General features: G+C 35.4%; 1 protein-coding gene across 1 annotated transcript in view; it reads right to left on the bottom strand.

Moving 5' to 3' along the window:
• The window catches only part of LOC150098430 (valine--tRNA ligase-like), a 382,977-nt gene that overhangs the window by 164,020 nt on the left and 192,352 nt on the right, over positions 1 to 26,605 (bottom strand). Inside the window, exon 14 of the mRNA XM_090405873.1 lies at positions 11,328 to 11,427. Within this exon, the coding sequence (XP_090261999.1) occupies positions 11,328 to 11,427 (100 nt within the window). The remainder of the gene's footprint in view (positions 1 to 11,327; positions 11,428 to 26,605) is intronic.

The following is a 26,605-nucleotide window of genomic DNA, read 5'->3' as shown; positions in this document are numbered from 1 at the left end:
TCATCTAGAATTTGTCCCTCTGTTCCAGATTTTCTGAACTATGCACTATAAGACTTTTATACCCATACTAGCATTTCAGCTCAAATATCATATTCTCCAGCTGCCTTTCCACTAAATAATGTAGGTACAAGTTTTTAGGGGATATTAAATCCCACATAGTTTTAAAACCGAATAAGAAACTCAAAGATTTAATCTTTTTTAAAACTATGTGGGATTTAATATCCCCTAAATTTAAGTAATGTTTTCATTGCGAAATGAGCTTATTAGCTCTTTATACTTAAGTAGGTACAAGTATTTATTAAACATTTACTTTTCATTGATTTTTATCTTTCCTAAAAGAGTACCATATAAAAAGAATTATTAATACAGTAATCGATCATGGACGAATTGTAGTTTTTACCATTGATTATTAGTATAAATTTAGTTTAATCCTTTATCCAAGTGTGAGCAAACAAAGTTTGAGCCTGAAAGTATCTTCAGGACTGGGGTAAGGTGGTAAAACTTTCAACATTGATTATTACAATTGATATATGCGGTAACATCGAAGGATACCTGTATAAGTAATTGTAAATTCATTTATTTTCAGTTATTAAATTTTGTAATCTAGTATGCAGAGTCACATACTAGCAGTAAGTCATCTTTTAGCCCGTTTTTTTTTTTATGTTTTTTTACATTTCCTGCTATTTACACTTTTTTCCATCGGTTTCCTGGAAAGTGTAAAAAAAGTATTCAATCATAGTATTCTATCCTTGTTATATTATACAGTAAAACAAGGATAGCATACTATAATTGAATACTTTTTTTACTTATTTAGTCTCAAATACTACAGCTACTCTTTTTCCCTGTATTCAGGCCATAATGAACAGGGAAAGGAGTACCTATAGTATTCAATGTTAAATATGAGGATAGTCTTGAATAGCAAGAAATATTAGAGGAGGCAACTGGCATAGAAAAAGGAAAAGTTGGTCCATGTTGAAGAGATAAACACACAGTAGGAAATGATTACCAGACATAAGGAAATGTTTTGGGTAAATTTGGAGAAGACAGCAAAGCTAATAATAATGGTAAATACCTAATGGATTTTGATTGCTGACTTGAACTAATTATTACTAACACCATGTTCCATCACAAAAAGATGCACACAAATTGACACAGAGAGAAGATGCAAGATGTATAAGAAAAGTCCCGCTGACTCTTGTTATTGTTGATAGTGATCAAAATTTAGTTTTAATTATTTAATTTTAGTTTTGAGTAAGATAAAACTGAATGCCATATTGAAGGAAAAAGTGTCTAAGAAAGTTTTAAAAAGCATCAAAGTTGAGCAGCTTTCATTGGTGAAGTGTAGACTCAAATACACACAAACACCCAAACCTTGGAGATAAAGTCATTAAGTAATTCAGCCTTACTTTCAGGGTTACACGGTGATCAGCATTCATTTTAAAAATTTTATGAAATTTACAACCATGTTAAATAACTTTTTTTATTATCCCGACGTTTTGATCTTCACATCAAGATCATCATCTGGAGCATACATAAGTATACAGAACATAAGTATATCAGACAAAATAAACAGAGTACTACAAAAGTACAACATCCTGCAAAATTAAATAACTTTTTTTATTATCCCGACGTTTTGATCTTCACATCAAGATCATCATCTGGAGCATACATAAGTATACAGAACATAAGTATATCAGACAAAATAAACAGAGTACTACAAAAGTACAACATCCTGCAAAATTAAAAAACTTACTCAACTCATCCAATTACATTAACTGTAAGCTAGAGAAACAATGATTTGATCACTAGCTTACCCTGGAGTATACCGGATTTATTGTACTTGCAACATACCATATATAGGAGAAACAGGACGCACTATTCCTATTAGACAAAAAGAACATAAACGACACATTAAATATAATAATTATGGTGAAGCTGGCCTTTCTGATCATGCCCTGAATACCTTACACAGAACTGACTGGAAAACCACCAGCTGTCTACATCACACTAGAACATGGTATGAACGGAAATTCAAGGAAGCCTGTCAGATTATCAGCAACCACCCCCAATCTGAACGACAATGATGGTTTAAAAATCCCAAACATATGGAAGGTATATATTTGACCTTCCTCACCAAGAACAACTATAAACAGGACTGTAGAAAATCCAGTATTTTAAATCAAAAATAAGAATTGTAATACTAAAAATAGGACACCAATTGTTTCTGAAAGAAAACCATCTAAAAGAATGTTTATTCCTGTCATTGTAAAAATATAATTTAGCTTGATGTAAAAATTTATTTTTTATTTTATTTTATTTTATTTTATTTTATTTATTAATTTTTTTTTTATACCAGAGGTCACGTCAGTAGAATAACATGTGATCAAATCATTGTTTCTCTAGCTTACAGTTAATGATGTAACTCAGCTTGTTCTGTATACTTATGTACGCTCCAGATGATGATCTTGATGTGAAGATCGAAACGTCGGGATAATAAAAAAAGTTTTTTAACATGGTTGTAAATTCCATAAAATTTTTAAAATGAATGGAAGTAATTCAGCCAGAGAGGATGGTAGACTAAGAAAGTTAAAGAAGCAACCAAGGAAATGAAGAAAGCATATCAAAAGAAGTAAGTCAGCTTGTGATTTTAGAAAATACAGAGAAAAAACCAAGAGAGTGAAGCATGGTGTAAAATAACTAAAGAAAAATCAGAGGAAGACTAATAAGAAGACAAAAAATAAATATCAGGAAATTGGTAAAATATTCTGGAGACTATTGAAAAAGCTTAGAAATAGAGAAAGAGTACAGTAAAAAGAAACAGAGATGATAAAATTCATGCGAAAACTGAAGAGATAAAGATATTCTAGATGTTTTGAGTAATTATTTTCAAAGACTGCCAAAATGAAGCGTGCAGCAAAAGTATAGTAGTAGTAGAAAACATTCAAGAGAAATGCAAGCAGGAATACATATCGTTAGATACACAAACAGGCATTAATATCAATACTCGAGATAAAAAAAGTTATCAAAAGTCTGAAATGTGGAAAGGCAACTAGAGAAGATGACATTTGACCAGAAATCCTTAAATATAGAGATTAAAAGTATTACAGTGGCTAACATGTATAATTCCGAACCCCTGGTTAGAGGGGGGGGGGGGTAGAGGTTTGAATTTCAGATGGAGTCAAGTTCTCATAGTACCATCTTCTTCTTCTTTAGTATTCTGCAATTGAGCAGGTTCTTCTTTTAGTAGCAGAAACTTTCCTTCCACTCTCTCTTCTGTTCTGAGCCTTCTCTTTCAAGGTTGTGTACCTGTCTCCATTGAGCATGTCATCTAGCATTGTTTTCCTTACTCTTCCTCTGGGTCTTTTCTCGTCTATTTTTCCTTCGATGGCATCTCTGATGATTCAATTCCCTCTCAGAATATGTCTGATCCAGTTTTCCTTGCTTCTTTTTATCCTCCTTAACAGATTTCTTTCTTCTTCTACTTCTTTTTAAGACCTCTTTAGAATTCTCTTATTCCTCTACCCATTTGATTTTTTCCACCCTTCTCCGAATCCACATATCAAAGCTTTCCAAAATCTTAATTTCTTCTTTCTTCAATGTCCAAGTTTCAGAAGCATAGAGGGCAACACTCCACACATAATATTTTATTAGTCTTTTCTTTAGGTTTCTGTCCATTTTACTTCTGAATAAATTCCATTTTTTATTAAAGGCATCTCTTCCCATTGCTATTCTTGCTTTTATGTCACTTTTACATCTTCCATCACTGCTAATAATACTTCCTAGATATTTAAATGTCTTTACTTGATTCAATTTTTCTCCATTCATTCTGATATCCATATTTGCCTCTTTCCTTGCTATTTTCATCACCTTTGTTTTTCTGATGTTAATTTTCATTCCATAATTGATACAGGATTCCAGTAATCTTTTCAGCAGATGTTGTAGTCCTGTTTCAGTGTTTGATAGTAATGCCTTGTCATCTGCATATTTTATTGCAAATATCTGTCTACCTCCAATTTTTATTCCTTCTTCCGAATTCTCCAGTGCTTCTTTTAGCATTGCTTTGGAATACATGTTGAACAAAATTGGTGACAGAGAACAGCCTTGTCTTACTCCTCGTCCAATGATACCTGGTTCTGTTGTACCATATATGTCTCTCACCATAGCAATTTGTCCCATATATAGTGAGATAATTAGCCTTCTATCTTTCCAATCTATACCAATCTTTTCCATTACTTCCACTATCTTATCCCATTTTACATAGTCAAAAGCTTTCTCAAAATCTATATAACAGATGTTAACTTCTTTATTCACTTCTAAACTTCTTTCACTTACTATTCTTAACAGTCCAATCGCATCTCTTGTTCCACTACCCCTTCCTGAAACCAAACTGATCTTCTCCAAGAAATTCTTCCACTTTAGATGCAATTCTTCGTGTTAAGATTCTCATAAGTATTTTTGATATATGGGAAATGAGCTTATTGTTCTAAACTCCATGCAGTTCACTGCATTACTTTTTTTTGGTATAGGTATAAATATTAAGGTCATAAAATCTTTTGGTAGTTCTCCTTTGTTATAAATTAAATTTATTATTTTGCTTATTTCTTCAGTTCCTTTCTTCTGAAGTTGTTTCAGGAATCCTGCAGGTATTTCATCTATTCCTTCTGCCTTTCCACATTTTAGTTCTTTAATGGCCATTTCTACTTCTGTCTTCAAAATCTCTGGGCCTAGATCATCTTCATTTACCTTCTTTATATCTTCTGTTGTACCATATATGTCTCTCACCATAGCAATTTGTCCCATATATAGTGAGATAATTAGCCTTCTATCTTTCCAATCTATACCAATCTTTTCCATTACTTCCACTATCTTATCCCATTTTACATAGTCAAAAGCTTTCTCAAAATCTATATAACAGATGTTAACTTCTTTATTCACTTCTAAACTTCTTTCACTTACTATTCTTAACAGTCCAATCGCATCTCTTGTTCCACTACCCCTTCCTGAAACCAAACTGATCTTCTCCAAGAAATTCTTCCACTTTAGATGCAATTCTTCGTGTTAAGATTCTCATAAGTATTTTTGATATATGGGAAATGAGCTTATTGTTCTAAACTCCATGCAGTTCACTGCATTACTTTTTTTTGGTATAGGTATAAATATTAAGGTCATAAAATCTTTTGGTAGTTCTCCTTTGTTATAAATTAAATTTATTATTTTGCTTATTTCTTCAGTTCCTTTCTTCTGAAGTTGTTTCAGGAATCCTGCAGGTATTTCATCTATTCCTTCTGCCTTTCCACATTTTAGTTCTTTAATGGCCATTTCTACTTCTGTCTTCAAAATCTCTGGGCCTAGATCATCTTCATTTACCTTCTTTATATCTTCTAATAGCAACTCATTTGGTCTATTTTCCTTGTCATATAGATCTTCAATGTATTCCTTCCATCTCATTAGGATTTTATCTTCTTCAGTTATGATTTCTCCATTCTTATTGTCTATGCCTCTAGCTCGAATTCCATTTCTCTTGTGATTCATGCTCCTTGCTTTTTCATATAAAAGATCATACCTTCCCACTCTCTCATAATTTTCTATTTCTTCACATTGTTTTTTAAGCCAATCTTCTCTACTTCTTTCTGCTTCCCTTCTCAATCTGTCATTCAAGGTTCTATATTGTATTTTCCCTTCTGGGGTGTCTTTATTTTTCCATTTTCTTCTTTCTTCCATTAGAAAAATCATCTCATTAGTTATCCAAGGTTTTTTATTCTTTTAGCTCTTACATATCCAATTTCTTCTTCTGCAATCTTCTTTATTTTCTTTTAACTTGTTCCCATTTCTTTTCTGGATCTTCAGTTTTGACAAAACTTGTTTCCTCTAATTCTTTCTCCAATCTATTTCCAAATTCCTTGGTATTTTTTAATTTCTCTAGGTTCAATTTTTTCCCTTTTCATAGCTTTTTTATTTTTTTTAGTTTCACATTTATTTCTATGAATAGTAGGTTATGGTCAGAGTAAATATCAGCTCCAGGATATGTGCATGCATTTTTTACACTATTCTTGTGTGTGTTTGCTTTACTATAATGTAATCAATTTGATACCTTTCCATATCTCCTGGTTTTTTCCATTTGTATAGTCTTCTTTTAGATTTTTTAAACCAAGTATTTGTAATTATTAGTTTATTTTCTTTACAGAATTCCACTAACCTTTCCCCTCTCTGATTTCTATTACCTAGTCCGTATCTTCCTACTACACTCCCATCCTCTTCTTCTTCTCCCACAACTCCATTCCAATCTCCCATTATAATCATAGTCTTATCTTTTTTCTTCTTTAATTAGTTCTTGTAACTGTTCGTACATTTCCTCTATTTCCTCATCTGAATGGTCACTTTGGCATACATACCTGCATTATTGCTATGTCCACTGGTTCAGCCTGCAATTTAAACTGTCTGAATGACAGGATTATGATAATGATACTCTTTGCTGTTCTTTTATTAAAAACTAGTGCAACTCCTTTTTATCTCCAGCTGAGTAAATTACTCTTATTTCGTCACTATAAAAATCACCTATTCCTTCCCATTTGACTTCACAGAACCCTATGATATCAATTTTTCCTTTGTCCATTTCTTGTTTCAGATTTTCTAATTTTCCACATCTGTTCATTGTTCTCACATTCCATGTTGCAATTTTAATTCTCTGACAAGCTTTCATTTTCAGTTTGTTTATAGCTTGTTTTAAGTCACTTTTAGAGGTTTGATCAGGAAGAACATCAGCCCTTGAAGCGTCCTTATTTCCCGATATTGTATCTATTCCAATGTGCACCTTCTTTTCCTTTCTGTGCCAAGAGACACCACCTTGGTTTGCCGGGCTGGTAGCTGCCCCCTTATAAGTTCTATTCATTGCTACTAAAATTTTCTAGGAATAATAGTGGAGTGGTTTCCCATTGCCTTCCCCACCGCAGTGCTCCATCAAGTACTAGTAGAGCTGCTGCTGCCCTCTACCAGCTAGAGTAGAAGTTGGGAAAAGGTATTAGAGTACTCAGGCCTCGAGTACTCTAATACCTTCAGGGTCGAAGTAAGCAAAAGTCAGCCAAGTGAGGCCATATAGGAAAGAATATAGAAGGAATAAATTTAGTTTAATCCTTTATCCAAGCGTAAGCAAACAAAGTTTGCGCCTGAAAATATCTTCAGGACTGAGGTAAGGTGGTGCAACATTAAACTAAAATTTATTTTAGTTTAGATTAAACTAAATTTATTATGGTCTAACTAAGTGCAAAATAAACTTCCAGTATAGAAGGAACCTGACACAAGTAAGTGGAAGCAATGGCAGGCTAAGCTCGGGACCCCGTGGCCGCTAACCACGTACTCCCAAGATGGGAGCCCCTGGGGCTCCTGACTTAGTACCATCTTTAAAAATGGAAACAAAACCGAATGCAGGAATTATAAATGAATTTCCCTGCTGAGCAGATTTTTACTTTCACACAAATAGTTGAGAAATCATGGGAATATAAGAGGGATTTGTATTTCTTAAGTTTAGTAGATCTGGAAAAGGCACATTATAAGATGTCAAGAGAAAAGTTGTTCAAAATGCTACAATTATGTAGTGTAAATGGGTCAGTATACCCAGCAATACATAGTCTATATCTGAGCTGTAAGAATTAGAATTGAAGGAGGTACAGGAAGATGGCTTGATGCTAAATCAGGTATGAGACAAGAGTGCATATTACCTTAATTACTATTCATCATCTACATGGATCACATTATAAAGGAAAGCAGCATTAAATTGAATAACTGCTGTAAAAAATTTGGTAATAAAATCAGCTATAAAAATACAGAATGAAAACAGGCAGGAACATTGAAAACATCAACTGAATCTTGAATAGAGAAATCTAAACCAATAAAACATTTCAGCTATTTATTATTATTATTATTATTGTTACGGGCAACTCCAAGGAGTCGACAGACTCATCGAGGGAGGTCCTAACATCATGTCAAGAACAACTATTCAACATTCACACAGTATCTATCATACCTTGCCTTGAACTCATTCACGGTCGTAGCACTCACAACAGACTCTGGCAGCTTATTCCACTCATTCACTACTCTCCAAGTAAAAAACCTAGCTCTAACACCCTTGTCAACCACGCTCTTGCCCAGCTTCCATTCATGGCCCCTAGTCCTCCCACCACCAGTCATATTTTCAAAAATATCTTCTGGATCAATCTTATAGAAACCCTTCAGTAATTTGAATGTCTCAATCATATCACCCCTCCTTTGCCTATTGACCAATTTCTGCAACCCACAAATCTTCAACTTATTCTCATAAGGTTCATTCCACAGACCTGCTATCATCTTGGTCACTCGTCTCTGGATCCTCTCCACTTCCTCCCCATCACGAAGAAACCCTGGTGTCCATAACTGGGCACAGTAACTTATGCATAAGTTTTAGTGAAGATTGCAAATTGAATATGTAAATAGACAGCAGAATTAGCAAAGCTGATATGATAGGAAGTCAACTGAATAAATTTATATAGAATAAGAGAAAAATCAGTCAAAACACTACACTAGCTATATACAAGACATTGTTCAAACCAATTTTAACATATAGATCTGAGAGCTGGGTTAGAAATAAAACACTGATCAAAGACTGGAGACCATAGTTATGAGTATTCTGATAAAGATTAGGAAAATGAAAAGATGGCATCAATATGATAGCATCACATTTAAAATGAAGATATTAGGAAGGAAGTTGACATTTTTAGTATTCAAGAATGTGTGAGGAGAACTAATCTAAAGTGGTACGGTCAATTAAACAGAATGGAAGAGAAAAAATAGATATCTGATTGGCAAGAAAAACACTGCAGTTAAAGGTGCCCTAGAACAGTGAACTATAGCATCTAACAAATAATAGATTAATTTCAAAGAATATTACTGAGAGGAAGCTAATAATAATGTAAACTTAATCATGTAGTATTGTCACAAAATCTTGTACACCTTGCAGGTACATATGAGAAAATCGATGATGATTTACACAATATTTAGTCTTGTGATTCTTAGTGAACATGCTAGTTCTACTTCCCAATTTGATATCAATCCCATTACACCATCTGAATTTGGATTAACTATTGAAAACTTCAGAAATCACCAGGATGTGATGAGATTACTGTAGAAATGCTATAAAGAGGTGGGAAGAGTGTAATAACTTGGCTGACAGATCCTGAACATGTTCCATCAGAGCGGTAAATCTCTCAGACTTCATCAGAAGTATAACAGTGCTCATTTTTAAGAAAGGAAATCACATGGTGTGTGTGAGAATTATATCTAAATTACTTAATGTCCATTCCAGCTAAGTTTCTTTTTATATTCAAGAGGATAAAGAACTTGGTTCACAAGTTTAGAGATAAGTAAGGTAGATTGAGAAGGGGAAGAAGTTGCAGGCCAAATATTTTCACAGAGGAAGATTGTTAAGAATGTTTAGAAATCTATGATGATATATTTTGTTGAATTCAAAAAGGCTTTTGACTTGAATGATAGGTAATATTTAAAGACTACAAGAGCTAGTGGAGTACCTGGCAAGATTATTAGCATTACGACTGCTTATATAACAACAACGCTTGTGTTAAAGTCAATAAAGCATCTACCAAATGGTTTAAAATAACAAATGGTGTAAGACAAAGATGTGTCTTTTCACATCTTTTGTTTCATCTTGTAATTAACAGATTTTGTGATGAACAAGACTCTGCAAGGAAAAAACTGGGAACTAAATGGCCTAAGAATTTTAGAGTATATGAAATAGATTATGTTGATAATTTGGACTTATTCACAAATAATAAGAAATTGAGAAAACAAAGATAATGCTGGCCTGGATGGCCAAGTAGTTAGCATATCTATATCCACTTTCTAGTCAACAGATTGCAGGCCTGATTCCCACCATAGGCATAGCTGTTTGTGACTGTCTTCAGGTGAAAAATGAATTTCATTGTTAGGTGGAAAACCACTATCCCACTTACTGGAGGCCTGAAATGACTAAAAAATCCCATGTTTAGTTTCTAGGTTTCCAAATTCAATACAAACAGTTAATAAAAATCTAAAAAAATATTTTGTCAGTGGAAGCCCCATAAAAAAAATGAAAACAGGTGACAGAGATGAGACTTTGATTTATCTTAAAGAATATGTTACAGAACAAAGCTTCTCACTTCTAACTGAAGTGAGAGATTTGCTACTGTGTCATTTGTAGTTGTGTAAACTGGCAGAGTGAGAAATGAAGTGGACACAGTAACACCTTGATCAGGAATGGTTTTTGGAATTTTCAGAAACTTATGAAAAACTTGGAAAAACAGCAGAATAGCAGTAAGAACATAATTTAAAATGTGGTTCTCTCAATGTTACATATTAGAGCAAGACGCAGACATTGTGTAAGAGCGATTTGGTGCTTTAGATCAATGTTGAAGAAATATCTTCAAATAAGAATATGTCAGAGGAGGAGTGATCACCCACTTCTTAACACTATTCTGTGTAACGAAAGGCTACAATTTTTCAGCCATGTTGTCAGCATCCAGCCAATGTCCTGAGCATCCAATGCTGTTTCAGAACAAACACGACTGACACAGGAAATGGTTCAATCTAGTCAGGGCTTCAGGAACTTGTATGTATATTTCTGCATTAATAACTGGACTACTAAAATGTAGCACAGGATAAAACATAGTCTTCTCCTAGGCTATTAGGTGCTTATTGCTATTCATTAGCATGAACAGCAGTGAAACAACAAATAAAAATAATAAAACAATGCATTTCCAATTTTTATCTCTGTATCCAACCTAAGTCCAACCAACTTGAAAAGGACCAGGAGAAGGAAATGAACAAGGACAGAGACAAGTCTTTTGTTTTCTTCTGTCCCTATTCATTCCATTCCTACCTTGTTAAATTAATATAAACCATACTTGGCACTAGTATCGTAAACAACCCATTGCAGTATTATACAATAAGTTTCCAACTTTTTGTGGATGGGATTCACATTAAAAATAAAATTAATCCTATGTAATACACTTTCTCATCTTTCACTATGGCCTACCACTCCAAAACAACAGATTTAAAAAAAATAAAAATAATAATAATAAAAAGAAATCATGATTTTAATAGCTGAAAGAAAACAATATCGGGAACAGCAGTGAACTTACTTTTTTTTGGTAAAACAAGCATCAGGTTATGGTTATCTCTGGCACTGGTCAGATGTGACTGATGCCAAAGATTTCTTCATGCTAAGAATGTAGAAAAAAACTGAATTTTTTAAAGATATTTACCTAATAAGATAAGATAAAATATTTACATAAGATATTTACCTTGTTTTATAATAACTTCAGATTTATGAACTCCCATCAGCTGAGCACCCTTAAATGCAGCCTCCTCTTCATTTCTAGCAGCTAACCAGATTTCTTTACCCTATTAATATTAGGATCACTTGATAAATATTGATAACAAAGATCAAAAACTCAAAATATTCCTGATATTTTTGATATTAGAACTAATATTCCATTTCTGGTAATTAATTTACGGAATTAACAACGTATATAAAGTAAATTAATTAAAGATAACTTTAATGAATCACTTCTATATTTCGACAATGTCACATTGTCATCTTCAGGAACATAAAGATATGGTATGTGCACTACAGGAACTAACAAAGCAAATGAGGAAGAAATTAAGACACTAATTTTGTTCCTAAAGTCCTAATGGTGCCCTCTTGCGGGCTAATTTGGTAGTCTTGGCCGTTGGGCTGAAGTTCTCATAATGAAAGTCTCCCAAATTTGGGGCAGTTTCATGCACCCAAATTTGTTGAGGTTAGGAACGTTTTTTAGAGCTGCTGAAGATTCTTTGAATAATCTTTCGTATTTAAACTTGCTGCGATGGATTATTTTTGTCTTCTTCCAACGAATTTTATGGTGGGTATCTAAGGCATGGTCTGCCAGCCCAGAGCGGCTGTACTGGTGAAACCGGATGTAGTCTTGGTGTTCTGAAATCCTGATATTTGTTGTTCTGCCTGTTTGGCCAAAGTAGGACAATTTGCAGCTGCAAGGGACCTGGTATACACCAGGTAGGTCTAGGGGAAGTGGTTGGTCTTTGGTAGAGCGGATAAGGGATGCCAACTTTTTATATGGTCTGTAACAGGAAGTAAGGTCATATTTCTTGAGGATATTAGTTATTTTTTCAGAGGTGCCCTGGATGTAGGGGATAGTGATAGACTTGGTGTAGTCTTTATTGTTTAGGGGGGGGAGGGGGGTTGTGGTTTTCAGGTTTTAGTATTTTTTGGATTTTTTTGGGGTTATAGCCATTGGCTAAGAAAGTGTTGAGGATGTAGTTTAGTTCCATAGTCAGGGTCTTGTCATCTGAGCAGATTAATTTTGCCCTGTTATATAGTGTTTTTATCACCCCATATTGTTGTGAGGGGGGGGGGATTGCTGGTGAATGTATCTGCCAGTGTAGGTGGGTTTTCTGTAAATAGAGAAAACCAAAGATCCATCAAGCTGGCGGGTGATTAAAGTGTCTAGGAAGGGGAGGGTGTAGTTTTCCTCTTTTTCTAAGGTGAACTGGACTCTGGGATGTTGGTTGTTTAAGTGTGTTAGGAAGGAGTGGAGTGAGTCTGAGCCATGTGGCCAAATAGCAAACACATCATCCACATAACGAAGCCTAACCTCAACAAATTTGGGTGCATGAAACTGCCCCAAATTTGGGAGACTTTCATTATGAGAACTTCAGCCCAACGGCCAAGACTACCAAATTAGCCCGCAAGAGGGCACCATTAGGACTTTAGGAACAAAATTAGTGTCTTAATTTCTTCCTCATTTGCTTTGTTAGTTCCTGTAGTGCACATACCATATCTTTATGTTCCTGAAGATGACAATGTGACATTGTCGAAATATAGAAGTGATTCATTAAAGTTATCTTTAATTAATTTACTTTATATACGTTGTTAATTCCGTAAATTAATTACCAGTTATGTCTAACCAACGTATAAGTCTTACCACTATAATATTCCATTTATTCTAAAATTACACTGAGAATATCACTCATAAATAAATACTGTGGTATGTTAATTCAGAAAACAGTTTGTGACAATACACATAGCTATCAATGCACTTCATGCCAGCGGCATAATATTTCTCAGCTATCAAATGAATTTTGAACGATTCAACAAACTTAACTACAAATATGCAAGACTGTAACATCATCATGACACATGAACTGTTACTTAACTCAATAAACTCAGACTAAATACAATCCTCAATTAAAATCTATTCTACACTTTTATTTCAAAATCAGCTTCTACAGCAATGCAGAAATAAGTAATGTATAATATACAAATCCTTTCTTTTAAGCTAACACACTGATCCAAATGCATTTTTGAATATTATGGAGACAACTACTGTGTTTGAATAAAAAATTTAGTTTAATATAAATAAAATCTATATTCGATGTTTCGACCTTTATGTCAAGGTCATCATCTGGAGCATATAACTATACACAGAAAACAAGCTACTACAATCAAACTGGTTTGTTAAAGTTACTGACCAACCACTACAACAATTGTAGGCCTGACCTCGGGTGAAAAAAAAAAATCATACATCAACGCTAGAGTCCTATTATTAGTGTTATCTGTTGGTTGTAGACATACATTAGGCACAACAACAAGTCTATGTATCTATCTATATACATATATTAACATCATGATTATACATGTACATTCCAGCTAGTTGGTATGGAATGGTTTCTAATGCTAGCTGAAGATTGGCTAGAATCCTGACTTATGCTGGATCTTATATATTAGGTGGGCTGAATGTGTGCCATCCAGATCCTTGGAATTTTCATGCCATCTTTGTTGTTGATATTAGGGTGGTTTATCAGGATTTCGCGGGCTTCCTTAAATTTCCTTTCATACCAGGATTTTGTGTGGTGTAACGAGTGGGTGCTTTTCCAGTTGATTTGGTGTAAGGTGTTGAGCGCGTCATCTGAGAGGCCTGCTTCACAATAATGGTTATATTTAATGTGTCTAATGTGTTCTTTCTTGCGTATAGGGATTGTCTGTCCTGTTTACCAATGTACGGTATGTTACAGGTGCAACGGATGCAACAGACTCCAGGCTGTGCCAATGGGGTGAGAGGATCCTTAGAGGAGCCGAATATGGTTTTAAGTTTAGTGGGTGGTTTACAGGTGGCATTGAGGTTATAATGTTGCAGGATTCTGTTGAATTTTTCTAATAACCCTTTAATGTATAGGAAGGCTATGATTTTACTGTAATCTAGATTCTTTTTGTTGTTGTTTTATGGAGTATTTTATTAATAGTATTTTTGTTATAGCCATTATTCATGAATGTGTCACTGATGATTTTTAGTTCTTGTTTCAGGGCTTGCTAGTTAGAGCAAATTGTTGTAGCTCTGTTCTTAATGGTGTTAAGGACTCCATATTTTTGTGATGCTGGGTAGTATGAATTAGCATGTATGTATTGGCAAGTGTGTGTCGGTTTTCGGTAGACCGTGAAGGATAGACTGCCTGAAGGAAGACGTGTAACTAGCGTGTCTAGGAACGGGAGCGAGTTTTGATTTTCGATTTCGATGGTAAATTGTATGTGTTTAGCGTTTGTCGCCCGTGCGGCCAGATCACGAACATGTTGGCAACGTATCTAAGCCAGACTGTCAGTTTTAGCATGGTGGAATCAAGATCCCTTTCTGAAAGGTTTCTATGTAGAAGTTAGCGACTGGGGGGGGGGTTGTAGTGGTGAACCCGTGGTACCTTCTTTTTGTAGGTAAAATTTGTTTTGCCACACGAAGTAACAGGACTGTAGTATGTGGGCAAAGAGGGCCGTAATGTTGGGCGGAAATTTGTTCTGTAGTAGGAGAACTGTGTCATTGATGAGGACATTAGTGAAAAGGGCAGAAAAGTCAAAACTGGCTAATAAGTCATCTTTGTCACGTGTTATGTTTTTAATTTTGTTTATAAAGTGTTGTGTGTTCTTTATGTAGGAGGGGGAATGACCTACCAACTCCTTGAGTGTTGACGCTAACTTCTTGGCTAAGTGGTAATTGGGACTGTCTATTCCTTCCACAATTGGTCGAAGGGGAACATTTTGTTTGTGTATTTTCGGGACCCCATATATTCTGGTGGGGCGAGGGTAGTGGGGTTTGAGTTTTTTAACTGTGTCTGGTGGCCAAGAAGTGACGGACTTGAGTAGTTTCTCTGTTTTATTCTTTATCCTGTTTGTTGGGTTATAATTTACCAGTTTATATGTGTTGTTATCGGCTACTAGTTGATTCATCTAAAGGATGTATCTTGACCTGTCAAGGATGACAGTGGCATTGCCTTTATCCAATTTCATTATTATTATGTCTTGGTTGGCTTTTAATGACTTAATTGCTGCTAGTTCAGTTTTTGTGAGATTGTTCTCTATGGTTTTCTTAATGTTTAGGACATTACTAGTTTCTAATCATATTTTATCGGCTATACTGTTAGGTAGGGACCTGATGCCTCTTTCCATGTGGTAGATAAAATCCAAATTGTTTATGTTTTTAGGTGCTATTGCATAGTTAAGTCCTTTATTCAGTAGCATAAGTTCACTGCTGTTCAGGGTGTGCCTTGATAGGTTGATCACATGGTTTTTGCTTGCCGGTGGGTAGTCGCTCCTTGTCTCCCTTGTTTGTTGTTCATTGTTGGTGTTTATCAGGGAGGAGGTCTCCTGATTGGATGGATTCCTGTGATTGGCCACCATATTTTGCCATTGTTTCAAACTTGGAATTTGTTCTTTAATCAACAGATAACACTAATAATAAGACTCTAGCATTGATGTATCATTTTTTTTTTCACCAGAGGTCATGCCAACAATTGTTGTAGCAGTTGGTCAGTAACTTTAACAAACCAGTTTGATTGTAATGTAGCTTGTTTTCTGTGTATAGTTATATGCTCCAGAACATGACCTTGACATAAAGGTCGAAACGTCGAATGTAGATTTTTAGTTATATTAAACTAAAATTTTTATTCAAACACGGTAGTTGTCTCCATGATTTTCAAAAATTCATTCGGATCACCGTGTAATCTTAAAAGAAAGGATTCAGATCATCCATGGAAATGATAACCACAAGCGCTGCAATCGTTATGGTAAGCTAAAGATACGTGCTTTCCTGTTGATCAATCGGCTGGCCTTTTTAAAGAGATGCAGAGACAATAACCTTATTGCTATTTGCATCAGGCTAAAAAAGAAATTTACGTCCGCTAAAGCTCTCTGTATTTATGACTGCACAGAAAAAGCAATGCTCAGAGAACACATCCAAACAGCCCGAAAAATCTAGCAATAATGCAAAATCTGGTTTCAAAATTGCAATCTAAACTATCGAACTATATTAATCCAGACATTCTACAAGTACTTAAAAGAATTACTGACAATTCGACCAAATATACCCTGGAAAAGAATAAAGAAACACTCGAGACCAAATTCCACAGTTTGAAACAACGGCAAAATATGGCAGCCAATCCCAGGAATCCATCCAATCAGGAGACCTCCTCCCTGATAAACACCAACAATGAACAACAAACAAGGGAGACAAGGAGCGACTACCCACCGGCAAGCAAAAACCATGTGATCAACCTATCAAGGCACACCCTGAACAGCAGTGAACTTATGCTACTGAATAAAGGACTTAACTATGCAATAGCACCTAAAAACATAAACAATTTGGATTTTATCTACCACATGGAAAGAGGCATCAGGTCCCTACCTAACAGTATAGCCGATAAAATATGATTAGAAACTAGTAATGTCCTAAACATTAAGAAAACCATAGAGAACAATCTCACAAAAACTGAACTAGCAGCAATTAAGTCATTAAAAGCCAACCAAGACATAATAATAATGAAATTGGATAAAGGCAATGCCACTGTCATCCTTGACAGGTCAAGATACATCCTTTAGATGAATCAACTAGTAGCCGATAACAACACATATAAACTGGTAAATTATAACCCAACAAACAGGATAAAGAATAAAACAGAGAAACTACTCAAGTCCGTCACTTCTTGGCCACCAGACATGGTTAAAAAACTCAAACCCCACTACCCTCGCCCCACCAGAATATATGGGGTCCCGAAAATACACAAACAAAATGTTCCCCTTCGACCAATTGTGGAAGGAATAGACAGTCCCAATTACCACTTAGCCAAGAAATTAGCATCAATACTCAAGGAGTTGGTAGGTCATTCCCCCTCCTACATAAAGAACACACAACACTTTATAAACAAAATTAAAAACATAACACGTGACAAAGATGACTTATTAGTCAGTTTTGACGTTTCTGCCCTTTTCACTAATGTCCCCATCAATGACACAGTTCTCCTACTACAGAACAAATTTCCACCCAACATTACGGCCTTCTTTGCCCACGTACGACAGTCCTGTTACTTCGTGTGGCAAAACAAATTTTACCTACAAAAAGAAGGTACAGCCATGGGCTCACCACTATCCCCTTCAATAGCTAACTTCTAAATGGAAACCTTTGAGCAAAGGACTCTTGATTCCACCATGCTAAAACCGACAGTCTGGCTTAGATACGTTGACAATGTGTTCGCAATCTGGCCGCACAGGTGACAAATGCTAAACACATTCCTTAGCCACCTGAACAAACAACACGAACACATACAATTTACCATCGAAATCGAAAAGCAAAACTCGATCACATTCCTAGACACAAGTCTTCCTTCAGGCAGTCTATCCTTCACAGTCTACCAAAAACCGACACACACTGGCTAATACATACATGCTAATTCATACCACCACCCATCACAAAAATATGGAGTCCTTAACACCATTAAAAACAGAGGTAAAACAATTTGCTCTAACCAGCAAGCCCTGAAACAAGAACTAAAAATCATCAGTGACACATTCATAAATAATGGCTATAACAAAAATACTATTAATAAAATACTCCATAAAACAACAACAAAAGCGAATCTAGATCAGAGTAAAACCATAGCCATCCCATACATTAAAGGGTTATTAGAAAAAATCAACAGAATCCTACAACATTATAACCTCAATGCCACCTTTAAACCACCCACTAAACTTAAAACCATATTCAGCTGCTCTAAGGATCCTCTCCTCCCATTGGCACATCCTGGTGTCTATTGCATCCACTGCACCTGTAACTTACCATACATTGGTGAAACAGGACAGACAATCCCTATACGCAAGAAAGAACACATTAGACATTAAATATAACCATTATGGTGAAGCAGGCCTCTCAGATGATGCGCTCAACACCTTACACCAAATCAACTGGAACAGCACCCACTCTTTACATGACACAAAAAATGAAAGGAAATTTAAGGAAGCCTGCGAAATCCTGATAAACCACCCTAATATCAATAACAAAGATGGCATGAAAATTCCAAGGATCTGGATGGCACACATTCAGCCCACCTAATATATAAGATCCAGCATAAGTCAGGATTCTAGCCAATCTTCAGCTAGTATTAGAAACCATTCCATACCAACTAGCTGGAATGTACATGTATAATCATGATGTTAATATATGTATATAGATAGATACATAGACTTGTTGTTGTGCCTAATGTAAGTCTACAACCAACAGATAACACTAATAATAGGACTCCAGCATTGATGTATGATTTTTTTTTTTTTTTTTTTTTTTTTTTTCAACAGAGGTCAGGCCAACAATTGTTGTAGTGGTTGGTCAGTAACTTTAACAAACCAGTTTGATTGCAGTGCAGCTTTTTTTCTGTGTATAGTTATATGCTCCAGAAGATGACTTTGACATAAAGGTCGAAACGTCAAATGTAGATTTTAGTTATACTAAACTAAAGTTTTTATTCAAACATGGTAGTTGTCTCCATAATTTTCAAAAATGTATAATATACAAGACTTATTTGCTATAATAAAAACCCAGATTTGCCTAGTTCATAATTTCATAATATGCAGAATCACAAAAGTTGTTTTTGAAGATGGCTATTTTGTTGTTATGTGTCATCCAGTCATTTTCGACTCTTGGTAATCTTATGCACAAAGGCTCTCCTTCCCACTCGGCCTCTTGCCCTTTCTTTCAGCAACTGTAAGTTCAAGTTGGTAAGTCCTTTTATGTTGACCATCCAACTCTTTTGTTGTCTTCCTCTTCTTCTCATTCCTCCAATATTTCCCAACATAATCGTCTTCTCCTCGATTCATCACCTAGCATAATATGTGCAAAGTACATCAACTTCTGTTTAGCGATCATCGCTTCCAAGGAGCATTCTGTCTTTATATTCTCTAAAACTTTCATATTAGTCATTCTTGCAGTTTGCTTCTTTTGTAACATATTCTTTACAAACACTTGTGATGGGTACTTCAGATTTAAATTTATTATCCTGTGGCATATATTATATTACTATCTTTGGCATTTCTCTATTCACATATGGCTCCAACCTTTAATTCATCACTTTCAGCATAACTTGACTTGCATGTGAAATTAAAGCGATGGTTCTATAATTCTCACAATCTCTGGGATTTGATTTGATTTGATTTTTTTTTTTTGAACTGGGATGAATACTGATGTGTTTCAATCTCTAGGCCAGTATATTTTCATCCAAACCTGTTGACAAATTTCAGTCAATATATTCACTACTTCGCCCCCCAGCTGCTCTCAATAATTCCAATGACACACCATCAGCTCCAGGAGCTTTTCCTTTGCTGATATCACTTCACGATTCATTAGCATGGGTTTCTCAACAAATTCTCTTATTATTTTGTAAAGTTGTTAATTAAATGCATGTTTCCTTTTACAAGTTGTGATCAAGACATTTTGAGATGTCAATAGCTTTAATGGAAAATGTGCACTAGACATATTAACACATTAACTGCCATGTGAGTTGTAAACTCATGCTAGTTTTGAGCCCAGGGCCTCGTTAAGCATATATAACTCGCGTCTCTTTACCTTGGAAGCCATGTGGTTCACAGGCAACTCAATACATGCTGTAAATACACTTCTAAATTTTACACTTAAGCCTGACAAGTCAAGAAAAATACTTTACCCTTATGAACTAATTTTCAAGTTTTTATATTACTTTTTTATTGATGTATGTTTTAGGGAAAAAAAAAAGCACTCTACACAAAAGTACACATTACATTTGCTGCATTTCCATGCTATCTGTTTACATCTCTTCATGGCATATTCGCATCCTTTCTCAGCTTGTGTTTTTTCATAGCACACAATACATCTTCTTCTGGCAGAGCCCATGTTCATGAGAGAACAAGTCACAGATGGCAATGGGAGGTATGGTACTGCAGTATGTGTTTCATCTGTCTAGAGCAGTTTTAAACAAACTTGAGTTTTGTATAATTAAGCAAACATTCTTTGAGTTTTGTGATCGAGATCTTCATTTTGTTCACAACTCTGTAGAGAACAAACGAGTTCAACAAAGCTGATCCTGTGATTAGCTCTATTGCTAATTTTCTGAACCACTTTATGCCACATCTCAAAGAACATGAATATGACTTCAGTTGATCTGAGAGGTCAATGAACATCTTCGAATTATTATAATCTACAATCATATGTGGTTTTTCTACAACACCTTTCCTTGTTTCAACTGCTTTAGTGTCTTCACCAGGCATAGTATTTAGCATCAGTACATCTTTCTTATCTTTCCATTTGAGGACAACAACTCCTGTGTCACTTTCTCAAGCAATTACTTCATTCTTGTTCAGCTTCACCTTTGCTACATCTGGTGGGTTTAGTTTCCTGTTACTTCTTAGTGTGCCCCAGATACGTAGAGCACTAAAGGAGTTGATGAGCTAGGTGGATGTTGGTGTAGTAGTTGTCAGTGTATAAAGCACATCCGCTATCTAGTAAACCTTCTATTAGCTTCATGACAATCGATCACGAAACATGAATGTGAGATCTTGCTTCCTTCCTACAATAAATTTTCACATTCCAGGTGTAACCGTCTTTTAGTCAAAGTTTGAAAATTTTTATTCAAAATTTATGGCACTTGATTTTTATGTACTGTAAGAAACTCAAATGTCCATGAAATGGCACCATTTTCGTTCAATACATATTTCCTTATCTGGAACTACAGCAAGCTGAAACCTTTCAAGAAGATGATCAAGAAGTGGCTGGATCTTGAAGAGATGGTCACCAGAAGGACATTCTTCATTGTTAGAAAAATAGCACATTCTCAGAAGCATTTCGAAGCAGTTATGTGATATAAGCTTTTTCAATGAATTGTCATACGAAATGCTTTTTGACCAATAGTCTGGAAGTCTTGGCTTTTTGCTAAGGCACATCCAAAACAATACTTCCAAAAATTGTTCCATTTCTTGAGAAGTAACATCTTATCACTTTTTTAGTCAGGAGTGGGGTTTGATATTACCCTTTTGTAAAGTCTGACTTGTGTAGATATTAGTTTCCTTCACCATGTAATCAATAACATCATCTGTTATGAAGAATTTGAAAAAAATCATAAGATGTTTTTTCATGGAGATTTACCACAATTTTGGTTGGAACACCAGGGTTACTTTCAACAAAGTCAAAAATCTTCGTGTTACTTCCTGAAACTGGTCAGAGAACTTACACTGATGACTACAGGTTTTCAGAAACATCTGATGAAGAATCACGCTCACTAAAATCAGCTACAACTGATTCGCTTGTTTCAGTAATAGATTTTGAACAACCTTCCCCACTGGAAAGATCTGGATGCAATGTTCTTCTAATTTTTTTCAGTTGGCTGCAACTGATATCAGAACTGTTACCCACTACCTCCACTAGGACGGTACTCCTCTGAATCATCACTAAATAGACCAACATCTTCATCACTCATGTCCAAAACTTCGTTCACCATTTCCTCCAACAATTCCTTACACTAATTTTTTCTTGAGAACGAAAAATGCAAACTAAACTTATGTGATGATTACATCTCTGGTCACAGAAGCTATACTAAATTAGAACTGGTGGATAGGCGGGAAAGTCCACAGCATGCCTGCACGCTGTGAAACATCTGCTCATTGTTTTCACAGTCAATCAGCACGTCTCCCCCCCCCCACCTCCTGTCATCCTTCTCCAGCCAGCCCACCCAAGAGTGCCACACCTGTTTCAGATGTGGCACACTTGGCTGGACTGTGTTCTCCGATTACCATAACTTCCGATTGTGCATTTCACCTTGAATGTTTGCCTGGCAGCTCTTTGAACAAAATCGATACAATAGTATGCGGTGACGTGACATTGTTGCAGATACTTAGGGGATATGATTCAGAAGTCATCATCCAGGACCATCCAAGGTCCAATCCAGACACAACTAAATACTTGTGGAATGACAAAAGACTCCATTCTCAGAAACAAATTCAATAAGTATGTCGTGAGTCACATACATCTCACGTGGCATGCAGTGTAAAAATTGATTCTAGCACCGCATAAGTTGCATATAACTCATGCACAGAAAACAATAAAAAATAACAAATTTTTGATTAAATTACAAAGGATCATTTTGTTTTCGAAGTTTTTATTCCATTTTGGTAAAAAAACACTGTGGCAGTCAATGTGTTAAAAGTAAATTTCATGGCTTACAAATGTAACAAAAATTATCAAGAGTTTATTCAAAAACTCCAATATATTTCATACAATTAATGTGGACATCGTCAGGAAGACCATTAAGTACATTCAAAAGATGAATCAAATAATGAGTCATAAATCATGCATATATTAACTACAACTGAGACACAAGCTAATATATGCATGATTTGTGACTCGTTATTTAAATGTAGTTAACAGTCTATGTCCCTAATGATGTTCACGTAACACTGGATGAAATATACAGGAGTTTTTGAATAAATTCTAGATAATAAAATAGTCCACGTAACACTGGATGAAATATACTGCAGTTTTTGAATAAATTCTGGATAATTTTTGTTACATGTGTAAGCCGTGAAACTTACTTTAATAATTTTGAGATGTTAGTTTTATTTCTGACTACTGATGTCTTGCTTGGATATAAAATAATTAGTTATGCAGTTCTTACAGAAAAACTCTCAAGTGAGGAAAGTTGTTCCAATGAAAAAAGATAGACGGAATGAAAAATGAAAATGAGGAACTGGTTTATTAAGTTTTGAAGCTAAACTGTGCATGGATGTCAACAATACCTTGTCAAGTTTTTAGAGGCTTAGAAAGTGAGAAATAATACTGATCAGATCACAGAACCTATAACAATGAAAACACCAAGGGCAGAAACAGAACATTTATGAAAAAGTGACTGGAGACAGCTAGTGTGCTGTCATTATAAATAGTTCCTTATTCAATTACTGTTTACTTGGGATTAATATTCTCTCGGGGGTGCTTAAGGGTCAAAGCTGTATGACTGAGAAGAGACTTCCACATAGCCTTTAAAGGAATGCGGAGAACCGACCAGGGCTTCTGACCTAATGTCCAATCCTCACCTTCTCGTGGTGCACCCTGTTGGGTATCGACTTGGATACTGAATGAACGAGGATGGGCTGGCAATTTGGGATTTAGCCGACCAAATTGTATTCTTATTGGTTAAACCAAAATAAAAATGATGGTACGACATGACAAAATTTCATGCCAGCTGGGGCTTCGCACGGTTAAACAAGGCCCCATTGTCTTCGCCAGGGAACCAGGGCGAACAGCGAAAAGTCAGCTACTGGAACAAATGTGAAAACAAACCCCAACTCAACATCACCAGAGTTAAAGATCGGTACTATCAACATAAGAAGCCTGAATGGCAAAGAAATGGAGCTAGCTGAGGAATTAGATAAGTACCAGATCGATATAATAGGGGTGACTGAAACAAAAAAAGACAAAAACTGGTGAGATCTTTCTAGGCAATAAATACAAAATGTTATATTCAGGCAATGACAATCAAGGAAGAGAAAGAGTAGCCATAGTATTCAACACAAAATATGAGGCTCATCTTCTTGAAAGGCAGGCAGTGTCAAGTAGAGTGATTTGAGCAAATATGAGAATGGGGAACTGGACAATGAGACTTATTTGTGCCTATGGTCCCACAGAAGGCACTACTAATGTAGAAGTGGAGTAAATTTTTGAGGCTCTAGAGAAAGCTACTGAAACAATGAAAAAGGAAAAGTTGGTCCTTGTTGGGGATCTAAATAGCAGAGTAGGATATGATTGTGAGACATACAAAAATATTTTGGGAAAATTTGGAGAAAAGAGCAAAGCTAATAATAATGGCAAATACCTGTTGGATTTTTGCTCAGGACATGAACTGGTTATTACTAACACCATGTTCCAACATAAAAATGTGCACAAATTCACATAGAGAGAAGAGGTAAGGAATAAGAAAAGTCTCATTACCTATGTTATTGTTGATAGTGATATTTTCTCCCTGGTGAAGGACACCAGAGTGTACAGAGGATTTGACATTGGTAGTGATCGCTATTTAGTCTAGAGCAGGATAAAATTGAATTTCATATTGAAAAGAATAACATGTAAGAAAGTTTTAAAGCAAATAAAAGCAAATTGAGAAGCTCTCAGATGCGAGCTGTAGACTAAAATACACAAAGCTTATTGAAGAAAAAATGAAAGAGTTTGATAACAGGAACCAAACCTTGGAGATTTAATAGCAAGCCTTGAAGAAAACACTGATTGATTCAGCCAGAGAGGCATGTGCTGAAGTTGTCTGCAAGGACAGAAAAATAAGAACTCCATGGTGGACACAACTTTAAATTTTGCAGATTTACATCCCCATATACAGTTTTTTGACAAGTCATTCAGCCATCTTGTTATCAATGCTAATATTTTATAATCATCATCATCATGCATATCAAGGATTTAGGCCTAGAATGGCCTGTTCCTTAGAAGTCATCATTGAATCGTTTAAGAGGACGTCCTGGTTTTCTTTTTCCTAATTGCTTGTACTTTAAGGCTTGTTTTGGTAATCTTTCTGTTTTCATTCTTTGAACGTGTTCCATCCATTTATGTTTATATTTTTTAATTTTTTTCTATTACTGGTTCTTGGTTTAATTCTTTGATATTGAAATTTGAATTTCATAATGAAAAGAATAACATATAAGAAAGTTTTAAAGCGAATAAAAGTTGAGCAGCTCTCAGATGTGAGCTGTAGACTAAAATACACAAAGATTATCGAAGAAAAAATGAAAGAGTTTGAGAACAGGAATCAAACCTTGGAGATTCAGTGGGAAACTCTGAAGAAAACATTGATTGATTCTGCCAGAGAGGCATGTGGTGAGGTTGTTTGTAAGGATAAAAAAATCAGAACTCCCTGGTGGACACAGGAAGTTAAAGAGGCAGTGAAGGAAAAGAAGAAAGCATACCAAAAGTTCCAGTCAAATAAGTCAGCTTGTGCTCTTAGAGAATATAGAGACAAATGCAAGAATGCTAAACACTGTGTAAAACTAGCTAAACAAAAGTCATGGGAGGACTTTGGCAAGAATATAGAAAATAAATATCAACAAGGTGGCAAAATATTCTGGAGGTTGTTGAAGAAGCTTAAGAATGGAGGAAAGAGTGCTATAAAAGGAATTAGAGATGATAAAGGTGACATGAAAACGGGAGAAAAAGATATCCTTGAAGTATGGAGTAATTACTTTGAAAAACTGCTAAATGAAACAAGTAGTGATGATAGCATAGTGGTAAAAAACATTGACCAGACATGTAGTCAGAAATACATATCCATACTTGAAGTAGAAAAAGCCATCAAAGGCTTGAAATGTGGAAAGGCAGCAGGAGTAGATGATATTTGACCAGAAATGCTGAAGTATGGTGGTATAAGAGTCTTACAGTGGCTGCACTGCATAGATCAGAAAGCCTGGACAGAGGGACGAATTCCCAATGATTGGAATAGAGCTCTCATAGTACCCATATATAAAAAGTGAAATAAAACTGAATGTGAGAATTACAGAGGTATCTCCTTAATGAGTGTTCCTGGCAAGATCTATGCAAGTATACTTGAGAAACGGTTGAGAAGAATTGTGGAAAAAAAGCTTGGTGAAGAACAAGCTGGATTCAGGCCAAATAGAGGCTGTCAGGATCAGATCTTCACTTTACGACAAATAGTCGAGAAAGCATGGGAATATAACAAAGATCTGTATTTAAGTTTTGTCGATCTGGAAAAGGCATATGACAAGGTGCCAAGAGAGAAGCTATTCAATACGTTGCAGTTATATGGTGTCAATGGGGCATTATATCAAGCAATACTTAGTCTTTATTTGAGTTGTAAGTCAGCAGTTAGAATTGAAGGAAGTACAGGAAGATTGTTTAATGTTAAATCTGGTGTGAGACAAGGATGTACATTATCCCCTCTGTTATTCATTATCTATATGGATCACATTATGAAGGAAAGTGGTATTAAACATGATATCAAAATTGGAAATGTTAACGTCAGCTCTTTGCTTTATGCAGATGATGTTATACTTCTAAATAAATCCGCTACAAGTCTGCAAGCTTCTCTGACTAAATTGAATAGCTGTTGTAATAGATATGGTATGAAGGTCAGCAATAAAAAGACAAAGACAATGAAAATAGGCAGAATCATTGAAAATGTCAACTGTGTTGTGAATGGAGAACCTGTGGAACAAGTAAAACATTTCAGCTACTTAGGC

This window comes from Typopeltis vanoorti, chromosome 15, assembly GCF_054136105.1.
Source record: "Typopeltis vanoorti isolate ZY-2024b chromosome 15, IOZ_Tvanoo_1.0, whole genome shotgun sequence".
Classification (NCBI taxonomy): domain Eukaryota; kingdom Metazoa; phylum Arthropoda; class Arachnida; order Uropygi; family Thelyphonidae; genus Typopeltis; species Typopeltis vanoorti.
Note: the sequence above shows the minus strand (reverse complement) of the source record. Positions and strands in the feature narration are given on the sequence as shown.